The 14,320-nt window shown below is 33.9% G+C and overlaps 1 protein-coding gene across 12 annotated transcripts in view; it reads right to left on the bottom strand.

The window, feature by feature from the left end:
- KDM6A (lysine demethylase 6A) overlaps positions 1 to 14,320 on the bottom strand; it is a 209,309-nt gene that overhangs the window by 27,117 nt on the left and 167,872 nt on the right. For 9 of the 12 annotated variants that reach the window (XM_004283395.4, XM_004283396.3, XM_004283398.4 and 6 more), the window contains 6 exons: positions 10,025 to 10,154; positions 8,475 to 8,580; positions 7,468 to 7,673; positions 5,362 to 5,426; positions 5,214 to 5,288; positions 4,536 to 4,684 (listed from right to left, as the gene is read on the bottom strand). In XM_004283395.4, the coding sequence (XP_004283443.1) occupies positions 4,536 to 4,684; positions 5,214 to 5,288; positions 5,362 to 5,426; positions 7,468 to 7,673; positions 8,475 to 8,580; positions 10,025 to 10,154 (731 nt within the window). The remainder of the gene's footprint in view (positions 1 to 4,535; positions 4,685 to 5,213; positions 5,289 to 5,361; positions 5,427 to 7,467; positions 7,674 to 8,474; positions 8,581 to 10,024; positions 10,155 to 14,320) is intronic. The other 3 variants (XM_033412200.2, XM_033412202.2, XM_033412206.2) reach the window with 1 other exon arrangement.

The raw sequence follows: 14,320 nt of genomic DNA, 5'->3' as shown, positions 1-14,320 counted from the left end.
TAAGGAAGGAAATAAATGAAGCTGGAAAATATAATAAATGAAATGAATTCACTAGTGGGCTTCTCAACAGCAGATGTGAACAGGCTAAAGAAAGAATCAGCAAACTTATAGATAGGTCAAATGAAACTATACATTCTGGGGAGAAGAAAGCAAACAATGAAAAACAATTCACAGACCCTAAGAGACCTGTGCGACATCATCAAATATGCTAACATATGCACTGTGGGAGTCCCAGAGGAAGAAGAGAAAAGGGCAGTAAGGATATTTGAAGAAATGATGGTCAAAAACTTCCCAAATTTGACAAATGACATGAATCTACATATCCAAGAAGCTCAAGGAACTCTAGGAAAGATAAACTCAAAAAGATCCACACTAAGACACATTAATAATCAAGCTGTAGAAACGCAAAGAAAATCTAGCAAGAAGGAAAAGAGAAGTGACTGTCATATATATGGATCATCAATAAAATAGCTGGTTTCATATCAGAAACCATGGAGGCCAGAAAGCAATGGCTTAACACATTTAAATTGCTGAAAGGAAAAAAAAAAATTAACCAAGAATCTGGCAAAACTATTCTTCAAAAATAAAAGAGAATCTAGTCAATCTGCTCTATAAGAAATGCTAGAGTTTTTCAGGTTGAAATGAAAGAATATAAGACAGTAACTCAAAGCCCTATGAAGAGATAAAGGACCACAGTAAAGATAACTACGTAAGCTGAAGACTCACATTCCAATTTTGAAACTTACCTCAAAGGTAGAGTAATCAAACCTGTGTGGTATTGACATTAAGACAGATATATAAATCAGTGGAAAAACATCAAGATTCCAGAAATAAACTCATACATCTATGGTCAACTGATTTGCAACAAGGGTATCAAGATCATTTAACAGAGGAAAAACTAGTCTTTCCAACAAATGGTGCTGGGACAACAGGATAGCTATATGTAAAAGAATACTGTTGGACCCTTAGCTCATACCATACCCAAAAATCTAACTCAAAATGGATCAAAGATCTAAATGTAAGAGCTAGAACTATAAAAATCTAAGAAGAAAACATAGAGGCAAATCTTTACAACTCTGGATTTGGCAATGGTTTCTTAGATACAACACCAAAAGCATAAGCAACCAAAGGAAAATGAATAAATTGAACTTCATCAAAATTTAAAACTTTAGTGCATCAAAGGACACAATCAAGAGAGTGAAATGATAACCTACAAAATGGGAGCAAGTACTGCAAATCATGTATCTGATAAAGAATTAATATCCAGAATATATAAAGAACTCTTGCAACTCAACAACAAAAGGACAAACAACTCAATTAAAAAATGAAGAAAGAACTTGACAGTCATCTCCCCCAGAGTAGATATACAAATGGACAACAAGCACATGAAAATCAAAACCATAATGAAAAAACATGTCATATCTGCTAGGTCAGCCATAATAAGAAAAAAATGGAAAATAATCAATGCAGGTGAGGATGTGGAAAAATTGGAACCTTTGCACACTGCTGTCAGGAATGTAAAATGTTGCAGCTGCTGTAGAAAGCAGTTTGGAAGTCCTCAAAAAGTTAAATATAGAATTGCTATATGACCCAGCAATTCTAATTCTAGGTATATAACCAAAAGAAGTGGAAACAGGTATTCGAACAAAATCTTGTACATGAATGTTTATAGAAACACTGTAGTCACAACAGCTAAAGTGGAAGCATCCCAAATGCTCCTCAAGTGATGAATGGATAAAAAATGTTCTATATCCATACGATGGAATATTATTCGGCCATAAAAAGAAATGAACCATTGATACAATATGGACAAACCTCAAAAACATGCTAAGTGAAAGAAGCCAGACACAAAAGGCAACATATTGTATGATTCCATTCATATGAAACATCCAGAACAGGTAACTCTATACAGCCAGAAAGCAGACTAGGGGTTGCGAGGGGCTGAGAGGAAGGGGGGAAATGGGATGACTACTTAATGGGTATGGGGTTTCCTTTTGGGCTGATGAAAATGTCTTGGAACTACACAGAGGTGATGGCTACACAGCACAGTGAATGTACTAAATGTGACTGAACTGCACACTTCAAAGGGGTTACTTTTGTTATGTGACTTTTACCTCAATAAAGAAAAATGTAGTTGCTCTTGCCATACCCTGTCTGTGCACACCACACCCTGACTCTTCTATATATCATAGTATGATGTGAAGACAGTACTCTTAATACTTACAACTGTCTCTTACCACAGGTAAATGGCTGGAATTGTCCATGGCATGGACTCCAAATAAAATTTACCTCTAATTAAAACTAGAGATGTTGGGACCCCATCATCTTATTAAAAACCTTTCAGGATAGAGCCTGAGAGCATCTCTAGTTTAGAACATAGACTGATCATAAAGTCCATTAAAGCAGGTAACATACCTATCTAGGTAACTCCAGGAACGAAGTGTTTGCCCCATGAAAAAGTATTCAAAATAATTTTTAAAAACTGAATGGAACTAATTAACATTTCTTCTAATACCAAGTTGTCTAATACAGTAACCGACCTGAAATATGGTAATATGAACTGAGATGTGCAGCAACTGCAAAGTACATACTGGATTTCAAAGACAATATAAAAAGGGGGGGAAGTCCCAATAATTTTTATACTGATTATATGTTAAAATGATAATATTTAGATATATCTGGGTTAAAATTAATTTCACCTCTTTCTTTTTACATTAATGTTACTATAAAATTTTAAGTCATATATGTGACTTGCATTATATTTCTATTGGACAGCACTACCCTAAGGGAATTCTTTAGAGAATTCTTTAACGTTCCATAGGACACTTCTGAAAAACTAATACCCTGTATATAAACCAACCAAAAAAACCCCCAACAGTCTAGACACAAGTGACAAAGTGATCTATCAAGTTTGCTTTCCCCTTGATCTGTAATGAAAAACGGCATTCTTTGATGTGGGGATAATACTATTTGCATAAAATAATTGAAATTGATGAGAGAAAATTTCGGTTGAGATGAATCTTAATAGAACCAGTCCAATACTACATGCATAAGAAAAATGAACTCTAGAGAGTTCAAATAACTTGCTTAGCATTTACATTGGAATCTAAATGACAGAGCAGGGAGTAGATAGGTCTTCTGCCATTTATTCCAGAACTGTTTCCACTTTATCCAATTATGGATAAAATATCACAAAATTAGGCTTCCAATGGCCTGAGGACAAAAACTACAGCCTAATCCTGGCTGTACATTAGAATCCTCTGGAGAACTTTTTTTTTTTTTTTAAATATGGATGCCTGGGGCTTCCCTGGTGGCGCAGTGGTTGAGCGTCCACCTGCTGATGCTGGGGACATGGGTTCGTGCCCCGATCCGGGAAGATCCCACATGCCGCAGAGCGGCTGGGCCCGTGAGCCATGGCCGCTGAGCCTGCGCTCCGCAACGGGAGAGGCCACGGCAGTGAGAGGCCCGTGTACCGCAAAAATAAATAAATAAATAAAATATGGATGCCTGGATCCCAATCTCCAGATATTAGTCAACTATATATTTTTTAAAACTTTACCAGAAGATTCTAATGAGCAGCCAGAACCGGGAACCACTGACCTACGTTACCCAGACGCAAGCATAGACCTATTCTGAAACAATTTTTTAGCTACAATTAAATAAGCAGGTAATAAAGAAGGAAGCGATCTGTCTTCAAACCATGGCTACTTCAAGTAGCAAACAAGCACATGAGGGTGATATGCTGCCTGTAGGAACTGGTATAACTGAACTCGTTATTACCAACACCCATCCTAATTGTTAAATATTTTGAACATCACCCTGTGAAATTTCATGTCAATTAAAGGGAGCACAAAAAAGATGATACATTAGTATCGGACAGAATTTTAAGTCTAAAACCAATGTAACTTCATTTTACAAATGGAGAGAAAACAAAAAGACCCAGAGAAGAAATGTGACTTGCCAAAGTGACAAGCCTAGTTAGTGGTAAAGTCTGGACGAGATACTATGGTGAGTCTAGTAATGTCTCCACATCAAGTGTCGCTGTAAACTGTACATTGTAACCCAATAAGACGATTGCAACCTACACCTTCTTTTTTAAATGAAATAGAATGGAATAGATTAGAAAATGTATTGTTCTATGAAAATGTTTTTGTATACATACATGTGCACTAGGCCATAATATAAAATATATTTCTTATTGTGATTGTAGTAAAAATAAGTTTAGAAAACACCGTCACACTGCAGTAGATGGGATCAAAAATAGTCTTTAAGTCACAGGGACTTGTTTTCCCAGGAGTGCTCCAATGACCGTGTTTCCAGATTACACTGCTATTGTTTCAGGGATATTACATTTCAAAAAAGATACTACCAAGTGGAAAAATCTTAATAATCTAAGCTCAGTTAAAGAGCCAAATCTTGTAATAGAAATAAGCCTTTCAGTTTCATTCATTATAAATGGAAAGAATCCAGTTCTCTTTTTCATGTTTCACATTTTGATCAATTTGTGTGTCAATATGTTAGTTCATAAAAGTTACCTGGTGTTCTACTTCCTGGAACTCTCATGTATAGCTGAACTGTGTTCATACCCAGTATGGTATGACCAACGTGGCTTAGAAGATTTCCTGCTGATACGACACGCACAAAAGCAGGAAGTTTAGTCAGCTCATGTAGCTGCAACTTCCACCTGCAATAAAGTATCATATCAGATCAAGAGTGAAACCCTGCTATAAATATTTGTAGAAGTTAACCATTTCTTCAAAAATCTTGTGTTCCAATCAGAAAAATAATCAAATCTATAAATATTTTACTTTTGCATAGGAAACCCTGGAATGCTTAAACTTTTTAATTTTGCAAAGAAAACTTCCTAACAAAAAGCGTAAAAATTATTAAGTAAATAAAAGAAAAAAACTGACTTCCCTATTTTTATAATTGTTGTATAATTCTATTTTATAAATATATTTTATATAATTATAAATATAATTTTATGGTTGTATAACTACATATAGAAAGGTCTTGATGAAAATTTGTACAAGAGTTTTAAGTCAAAGAAAATAATCACAAAGCCTAGCAAAAATAATTTGGCTAAAACTTGTATATCAACTTAGAAAAATGACAAGGAACAAAACAGAAGAGAAAGTTGTAGAAAATTCTCAGTCTTGCTAATAGGAAACCTCTTTGCATCAGTTCACAGAAACACTACTATGAAGACTTACTTTTTGTCATCAGACAGGTCAATGTTGGTCCCAAACTTTATGGTTTTAAAGGGTCCTTTCCTTCTCCTCCCAGAACTTAAAAAGAGAGATAATATTAGAAACATGCCTTTTAAACAGAAATACTAAGTGGATTTTACAAATGACTTACTTATCTGAAGACGTAGATTCATTATCTGAGTGGTCTTTATGGTGACTTCTTTTCTCATTTTCTTCCTATAGATTAAGCAAAAAGCAATCCAGTTTAATATGTATTCTACAACCAGATATCCTTTCCATCATACAATTGAAAAGTTTACATATAGATCAGTGGTGTTACCTACAGACCTCTTTCACATGAAAATTTCTTCAAAGACCACATTAAATAGAAAGCCAAGAAAAGTCAAAGCTCACTGGCATGGTATCCAACCTCCTCCATAGGCCACAAAGTTATCCTGAGTTCTTCCTTATTAATATTCTTCTATAAGGGGAAAAACTAGAGATTCTCATTCTTGGCCCATTTTCAAGAGAAGAAATTTAAGGAAAGTTGAGAGGCCTAAGAAGCGTCAATCTTGATTATAAATTTCCTAAACTAACAGAGGTGTGTGCGTGTGTATGTAGCTATATATGTATGGAATACATAGGGAAGGGGGGAGGGTAAGATGTTCTCTATTCTTTATTACAGACAAATGGAAGAAGTTCTTCCTGGGTTAAATCTTTTCTTTCCCCCACAATGAATTATACATGAATGATAAACATTTACAACATTATTAAGTAAATTAAGTATTGGATAAATATAGGTGCTTTTCAATGAAAATATTACTATTATTTATGATTTCTGTGTCACAGACATGGTATCTCTTAATACTGTCCTACGATTTCTGAGTTAACTATACTTAGTGACATTTTGGTCTCCCCCCTTCTAAATGTATATGTTTTTTAAACATTTGTCAAATTTTCCACACATAATGGTCCATACCTCCAAGGCACATATAAGAAATCACTGTTTCTTTGATTATGGATCCCTTTCCATTTAAGTACCGTGCCTCTCATCTTCTTCTTCCAAATACTCCTTTGATGATCTCTGAATCCTGCTTACTGTCTATTCTTTTCTGACCGTAATACTACCACAGAGTTGAAGTATCTCAAAAGTCTGAACCAGAGAGACTTATATGGACAACAAATTCACTGCAACTTGTGAAAGTTGCAGGATAGTTTTTATTAAATGAATTTCTCTATAGGATATGGGGAGTGGTAGTAAAAAAAGGAACACAAATATATGACTAGCAGGTACAAATGTTGCCTTGATTGAAAATGTGAACTTGAAAATTTTAAACAGAGATAAGCAAATCTAATGAACTACAAATTAAAGACTTGCAGGCGCATATTAAATTTCAGCTGTGGGATATGTACAGAACAACTTAGTACAGATAAGTGTTTGAGTAATACATTTAATAAACTCACTTTTATGGATGTTTTATGTTCATTCATAGGAGAATTCAAAGTTCTCACTTCATTGCTGAAGGATTTTAATAATGCCTCATTGCTGAAAGTCCTATGAGTCTTTTAATAATAATCCTGATTATTTTTCAAAGTTTTATTCTTTTATTTTCTGTATATTTTGAAATAATTTTTGCCTCTCCTGGAGTTCTCTCTTTCAAACCGAGATGGGTAATGCTTCCTGGGGGAGTTATATATCAGATAATACTAACCTGGTAGAGTTTAATGGGAAGGAATAAGACAAGGGACTCTGCAAGCATAAAGCAAACTTAAGATTTAGTTTATCATCTAATATCAGTGGTTCCCAATCAGGGATAATTTTGCCCTGCAGGGCACATTTGGCATGTCTGGACACATTTTTGATTGTCATAACTGGGATAGGGGTTAAGGGGTGTGCTATGGACATCTAGAAGGTAGAGGCCAGGGATGCTACTAAATATTCTACAATACACAGGACAGCTCCCCACAACAAAGAATTACCCAACCCAAAATGTGAATAACGCCAAGGTTAAGAAACCCTTCTCTAAACAGAAATATCCCAGAAATGAGGGAGACATCTCACTAGAAAGTAACAATATTTATCAACCCATAGGTTTGCTTAGACTTAGTAGTAAGAGCAAACCGGATAGCACTTATAAAGTATGTTATAATAATAAACTATTTTATATAACATAAAATGAGATGTTTACAAAAGTAAAGCGCCCTTTCAAAGTAAACTATAAAATAATTAAACAAATGATCTCTAAAATAAAATAATCTTCAGGAAATAAATACTTACTCTCAATGATTCCTGGAAAGAGGAGGCCTGGTACTGTGCATATTTAGCAATTGTAGTATGAGATCGATTACTTTCACAGTGCCAGATTTTCTTCGTTCCAGTGGGATCCCAGTTTTCATCTGCTGGCTGCAACAACTGTGTCCTCACTTCCACCATGTGTTCATTGTTAGCTTCTACCAAAGTTTTGGTAGAGAAAAGTCCCAGGTCTTCATAAATAAATAAATGTAGTTAATAAATAAAAATTATATTTGGAATAATGTTTTTTAACGTCTTTACTGGAGTATAATTGCTTTACAGTGTTACTTTCTGCTGTATAACAAAGTGAATCAGCTATATGCATACATATATCCCCATATCCCCTTCCTCTTGCATCTTCCTCCCACCCTCATATATACACTACCAAATGTAAAATAGAGAGCTAGTGGAATAATATTTTTAAAGTGTGTTTTTTTTTTAAAGAAAAAAGAGGAAAATGTTTCATGGTGCTCTATCCAATCCCCCTAAAAACTAACCAGGAACTCTGCACACCCTGAGCTTTGTGCCAGATTTGCACAACCATACGCTGAAGCCCTGGACCTAATCGTCATGCCATCAACAGAAGGAGAATAATCAAGGGGCCAGGGGCTAAAGATTCACTTGTTTATTCAATCTCTGCAGGTGACAGGAACCACTTAGGGGGCTACAGTACTTATTAGTAATATCAAATTTTACCTATATTTTATCTTAAAAATTTCTTCTATTAGTCAACCTAAATCATAATTATAATTATATAACTGGATGAAAATAAAAGCTAAATTAAAACAACAAAAGTTAATTTAACCATTATCATCGTATCTTCAAGTTATGGATTAAAGAAGTAATAAGTACTCTTTCTCTCTCTCACACTCATTAAAATGAAAATGCGAAAAACTACAAAAGAATAGAAAAAAGTTTCTGCCAGTGCTTTAGAAGTTAATAGACAGTAAAGGAAATATATACACTTTTCCTTTTTCTTATTTAAAGCTTACCCAACTTAAGAGCTCCAGCAAGGCCACGTATTACTGTAACAGGGTTGTTTGGATTTGTACAAAATTGGTGTAATGGAGGAAAGAAAGCATCACGTTTATTTTCCAACTGTAAAATTAAAACGTATTGTTAGATCTCCATAAAGCAGACCTTTTAGAAAATATTACGCCAAATTTATATTCATTATTTACTGCAATTTAAATAAATAATACATCCTATGTGTCGTTATTCCTGTTTTATGTTTTATAGCATTTTATCACTATGTCTTTTGATTCTAATTGTAATTAGTAACCACATACATTTCTCTTGTCCATTGTATCTTGAACAAAATACGTGGGAGAGATACAGAAGAAAGTCCTATCACATGCTACAATGTGGATGAATCTTGAAGACACTTTAAGTGAAAATAAACCAGTTACAAAAAGAAAAATTGTGTATAATTTCACTTATATGAGGTATCTAAAGTAGTCAAATTCATAGAAACAGGAAGTAAAGTGGTGGTTATCAGGGGCTGGGGAGACCAGGGAAGAGGGAGCTGTTTTTTAATGTGTATAGAATTTCAGATTTGCCAGATGAAAATGTTCTGGAGAGCTGTTTTGAAACAATTAGAATATACTTAACACTATGGAACTGTACACTTAAAAATGGTGAAGATGATACATTTTATGTTATGTGGTTTTTCTCTTATCACAAAAGAGAGGGAAAAAATCAGCATTTAAAATAATATTACCAAAATGAAAGCAGGCTGAAGAAGACAACCCGTAAAAGATAAATAATAATTTTGCATTTTCCCCCCTCAGACCTCAGTATAAAAGTTTTATTACACGTGTATCCCAGTGCTTCCCTTACATACTAAAGGATTAATATGATAAACAGTTGGCTCCTGGAGGGTGAAAATAGGGTCAAATCTCCAAAAACACTCAATAGTTTAAAATTTCTTCATTTGGGGTAGAAGTGGGAAGATGGAAGGAAATGGGGTAGGAGGACCTATTTCAGAGAAACATAAATAAGAGTTGCTTTGATTGAACTCTTATCAACTTCCTATACCACATGTCTAAATGTCCATTAAGTAAAAGTAATCCCCAGTTTTAAATAATCTATTAAGCTTTTTAATGACATATTTATTATCACATTTTATGTTCTCGAACACTTTTTTTTGAAGGTAAATATCTTTTTTTTTGGTAGATGTATAAACAGAATGAATGTTAAGATCCTTACAACTAGTAGAATGCAGATTTAAAACACAGCTTACGCAAAAAGAAGTTACACTTTTAGGTAGTTTTTGCCTAAATCTGCTCAAAATTGGGTGCAGTAAAAAGTATTTCTCACTACTGTAATGTAATTGCAGTTAATAGCTGAGAAGGCACGTTTTAAATGCTATTACAAAATCTTTTTGAATATATCATTTTTTTCCCCGAAACATTCAAGCTGCTGCCAATAATTCTGAAGTTTCCTAAAGGGCATCCATATTGATTTAAAGCAAGATTTTATGAAAGACAGGTAGGTGCAAACACTGGTTTGATTTACTTCTAGTCAGTCAATTCAGACTCACATAAATACTAGGTGTAGGTGGATTCAACTTGTCCTTTGGCAAGGGAGGGTATGGTGAAGATGGTGGTCTTGGAGGCGGACATTTATCCAATAAAATGCTACTGTTAGATAAGCCATTTTTACCTAGATTCCTTAAAAAAAGAAGAAGGGAGAATAAATCAGCTGTACATCTATTTAGAAAACAGAAAAAAAAATCCTGAATTAAGTCCTAATTAAATTACTGGGTAGTTGCACAAATCCATGAGATTTGGATCCACCAGGAAGAAACTGAGAACAATTATTCATTTTAGTAATTACTTAGCTTTATTCCTATATCTCCCACTGAAGAAAAGTAATAGAAAAGATACTAAAACACATGAATTATTGATGACATTTCCTTATTTCACTGGTAATTTTCCAATATATTTTCTTTACCTGAAGAACAAACACAAACTCCAGTTTTCTCTCCACCAACTTCCACCATCAGATTCTTTCCATTAAATGTGAAAACAATAACTTGACCCAAAAAGGTCTATTCTAGGTAATAGTAAAAACAGAATATATCTCTTTCTATGTCTCATCTTAATAACTATAACTGGAATATCTTAGTGACAATTCTCAAACCTGAAAAGACCTTTTCCTTTCTTTTCTCAAATGTTGGAAAGAATTTTCTGTGTAACTCCTTGGCAAAATTCAGCAAGACTCCAACCTATTAAATTTTATAGCTAATTATACCAATTTTTAAAATGAGGCATATAGTTGCTATCCATTAGCTGATACTCTATATAATTATTACTTACTAGTATTTGGTGTTTCTTTTTCTTTAATGAAGGTATCATGTTTGTTAAATTACAGATTATTAAAATATGGTAGAATTATTCCCAAACTGCAATTCTTTTAGTGTAAGAAAGAAAAAGAAAGATATTTCCAATTTCCTAATGTTTCTACCTAACTCAGAAAATCAGCAAGATATAATTTTGAGCTTTCAAATCATTCCAGAGTAACTAACCTACCTCACCCAATTATTACAAGTTCAAAACTAATCATTAAACTATCAAATACTCTTAATATATTAAAATTTCAGATAAGAATTTCAAAACTGTAATTATGGTAGGGAGTTTAAAACTTAGTAATTTTATTTACTGAAGAAGGCACTAGCAAATTTGCATCATTAATAATAGAATAAAGGTTGAATCAAAATTAATTTTTCTTATTTTGCTATGTTTTTCTAGCAGTGGAATTTTGTAGCACTGGAAAAACCTTACAATCAGCCTGTTTTGGTTGGCTCTAATGAAAACTAAGGCTTGATATTTCACTGTTACACACTTTTGAGATGTTACACTATAGCATCACGGTGACCCTTTTAAATTTTCTCAACTCGAGTAAAAACAAGAGTTCAAGACAAGTATCAAAGAATGAATTAAGTTTAAAATAACTTTTTTTTAAAAGTACGTGAAAATAGTCATTAAAGTGAAATTTTAAGTTCAACTTAACATTTAAGGTTAAAGGTTAAATAAATGAATATTCTACTCATTACCAGCTTTCAATGTATCTCTCCACAAAGTAGGAGTGCCCTGTACATTTAAAGATAGACATGACATCTAACCTCTTAAATTCAGGTATAAAATTGGTATTAACTTATAAACTCCACGGCAGTAGAAAATACTTGGCTGGGACTAGTAAGGAAACAATTCAATTATCATTAAACCAATGCCAAGATAAAACATTCACTTACAATTTCCACATAAATAATTAAGTTTTCATGCTGAATTGTGTATCTACCACTCTTCAACTTTAGAATTTAAACAAAATATGACTCCAAATACATAAAATTTGTTTGCCAGAGCAGGAGATGGACATACTGTATAGTACTAATTAATATTTTAAGGAATTGGACCAAGTATTTTAAGGATATGGACCAAGTATTAAAACTGTACCATAAAAGAGCATCTCATACTAGTTAAACATGACACAAAAATTTAAGCTTCTACAACATTCTGGACATTGAGAAATGAGGCTAGAAAATAGGGTGTGATTGATTAGCAGAATTCTGCTTCTGTCATTTCTACAATTCTGTAACAATTAAAAGAAAAAAAGCAAATGGGAAAGTAAATAAAACAAAGAAATCTGTAGCTGCCTTTATTTTAAAATAGAAAAAAAAAGTGAGGCATGACTAAGGGAGCTGAAATTGACTCAACCATTGAATGCTGCAATTACAATTTTTAAACAAAAAGGAAGCCAAAGTATTGTAACTGCCTTCTGATGTATAGCACTGACCACAAAGATGAACCCAACAAAAAGTCAGATTAAAAATAACGAACACTTTAAAGACTAACCACATATGTGAAAATAAGAGGGTAGCTGAGAATGCACTATGCAATCAAACTGTATCTAGCAGTTTCTTACTGTATTTCAAACATTGATTCCCTGCCTATTGACGTCAAGTCTGGAACAAACAGGAACTTCCCTTAAGGAACTGATGATGTAGGTAGCTGTCTATATAGTGACTATAACCTTTTTCCACTGAAAATGCTAACGCAAAGATAGAGATGTGGATAACAGGAACAGACTTTGTCTTCTGAACACGTAAATGCCCAACACTTTATAATACTTCAAGCCAAATAATGAAACTTTAATACAATAATCCAAAGTGGAGAAAGGCATTAAAGTTAAAGAAGCAGGTGCTGGAAAGGATTTAGACAATATCCCATTTTAAATCCTTTTCTCCCATCTTGAAACTCTTTCCCTGAGCAAAGTAGAGTAAGAAGAAATTAGTCATTGCCCAATTATTTTAAATTTTGGCTTAAACTTAATTTCAAATTCACCCTCATCATTTGGTAGAGAAATGAAACCATGCTCTGTAGATAAACTGACCTACACTTTAATTATCTTTTGTTATGAAGTTCCTACACCAGAAACATCAAGTCTCTTGCACCTATGTCACTTTCCCCTTCTAAGTTCTGGACCCCTGCCCAGCTCAGGACACTACCAACAGAACAGAAATGGCAAACAACATGACACATACCATTTGCCACCTTGACTTTTCTCTAAGCCTCAGGAGATTTTTATCTCCACTTTATCAGAGCATTTTTTTCTTGTCTCTTCATTAATAACCTGAGGCCTAAATTTACTGAAATAACCCAAGCAACCCCACAGGTCTATACTGTTTTGGTGTATCTAGCTACTACAAATTGTCTTTAAGAGTTAAGAGCTGAAAATAAATCTCTAAAAATGTACTTTAAAATTCTGAAGTCAACATTTATATACACCTCAAAACTGAGATGGAAAAGAGTATAATCTTTAATATATTAAACACCATCACACCTAGTTACCCACAGCATAAGACTTTATTAATGAAAACTTAAGGTAACTGCTACTGTATACTGTTTATAACTTGTACCTCCATGGAACTCTTTCTGACAATATTCTTCCAGAATACCCTTAGGTCCCATACGGTCCATGATGTTAGTTTTGGACCGCTACATTTTCCCCCATTTTCTAGCAACTTTCCTGAGACTATAGCGAATAGAAGAGGGAGGAAGACCCTGCTCCAGCAGAGTGGCAGCAGCACTACCTAGGAAATGGGACAGAGGTCCCAGCAGCTGAGTGGAGAGCAGGTAGAGGGCAGTACAAATTGGCAGCAAGCCAAGGCATTGCATCCAAGTAGAGCTCAGTATAACATTTGATGTGGATATTAAAACACGCCTATTCTCTTTAGGCCCAGAGTTGAAGTGAGTGATAGTGTAACATCTAGACAAAAGGACTAACATAAAAATCTTATTTTCTAAAGAATTATATTTTAGAAATTCAGGGATCTCACTGTATGCTTTAGAAGAATTTAGCCTGACTTGGAGATCATCCAGTGTGGTTTTAAGTCACTGACATGAAAAAATCTGGTAAGACAGTTAAGATTAATTACAGAAGTTATCACGTTGCAGGCCACTGAGGAAAATGCTGCCAGCAATGTGGACCCAATAGGCAATACAAAGGAAATAATAAAATATGAAAAAGATGTAATTTGTGCTTTAATCTGTGCCACAATAATTAAAGATAACAGCTGAATAGTTAAAAACAAGTGACAGAAAGTAATGAAGAGCAATGGAAAATAAAACACAGACCAGAAGGCATTTTAAACATTCAAACTCAAATAGTCCTCAAAGAAAAAGAACCATAGTGTATTTACAGTATTAAAGTTCCAATACCACTTAATTATAACTTTTACATGCAAAACTTATTCTTCTCCTTACTCCACTGCTCCTAACCCATGTTCCTCCCAAGCACCAACTATATAAATAGCATTTAATTTCATCTTAGTCAT

Source organism: Orcinus orca, chromosome X (genome assembly GCF_937001465.1).
Source record: "Orcinus orca chromosome X, mOrcOrc1.1, whole genome shotgun sequence".
Lineage (NCBI taxonomy): Eukaryota > Metazoa > Chordata > Mammalia > Artiodactyla > Delphinidae > Orcinus > Orcinus orca.
Note: the sequence above shows the minus strand (reverse complement) of the source record. Positions and strands in the feature narration are given on the sequence as shown.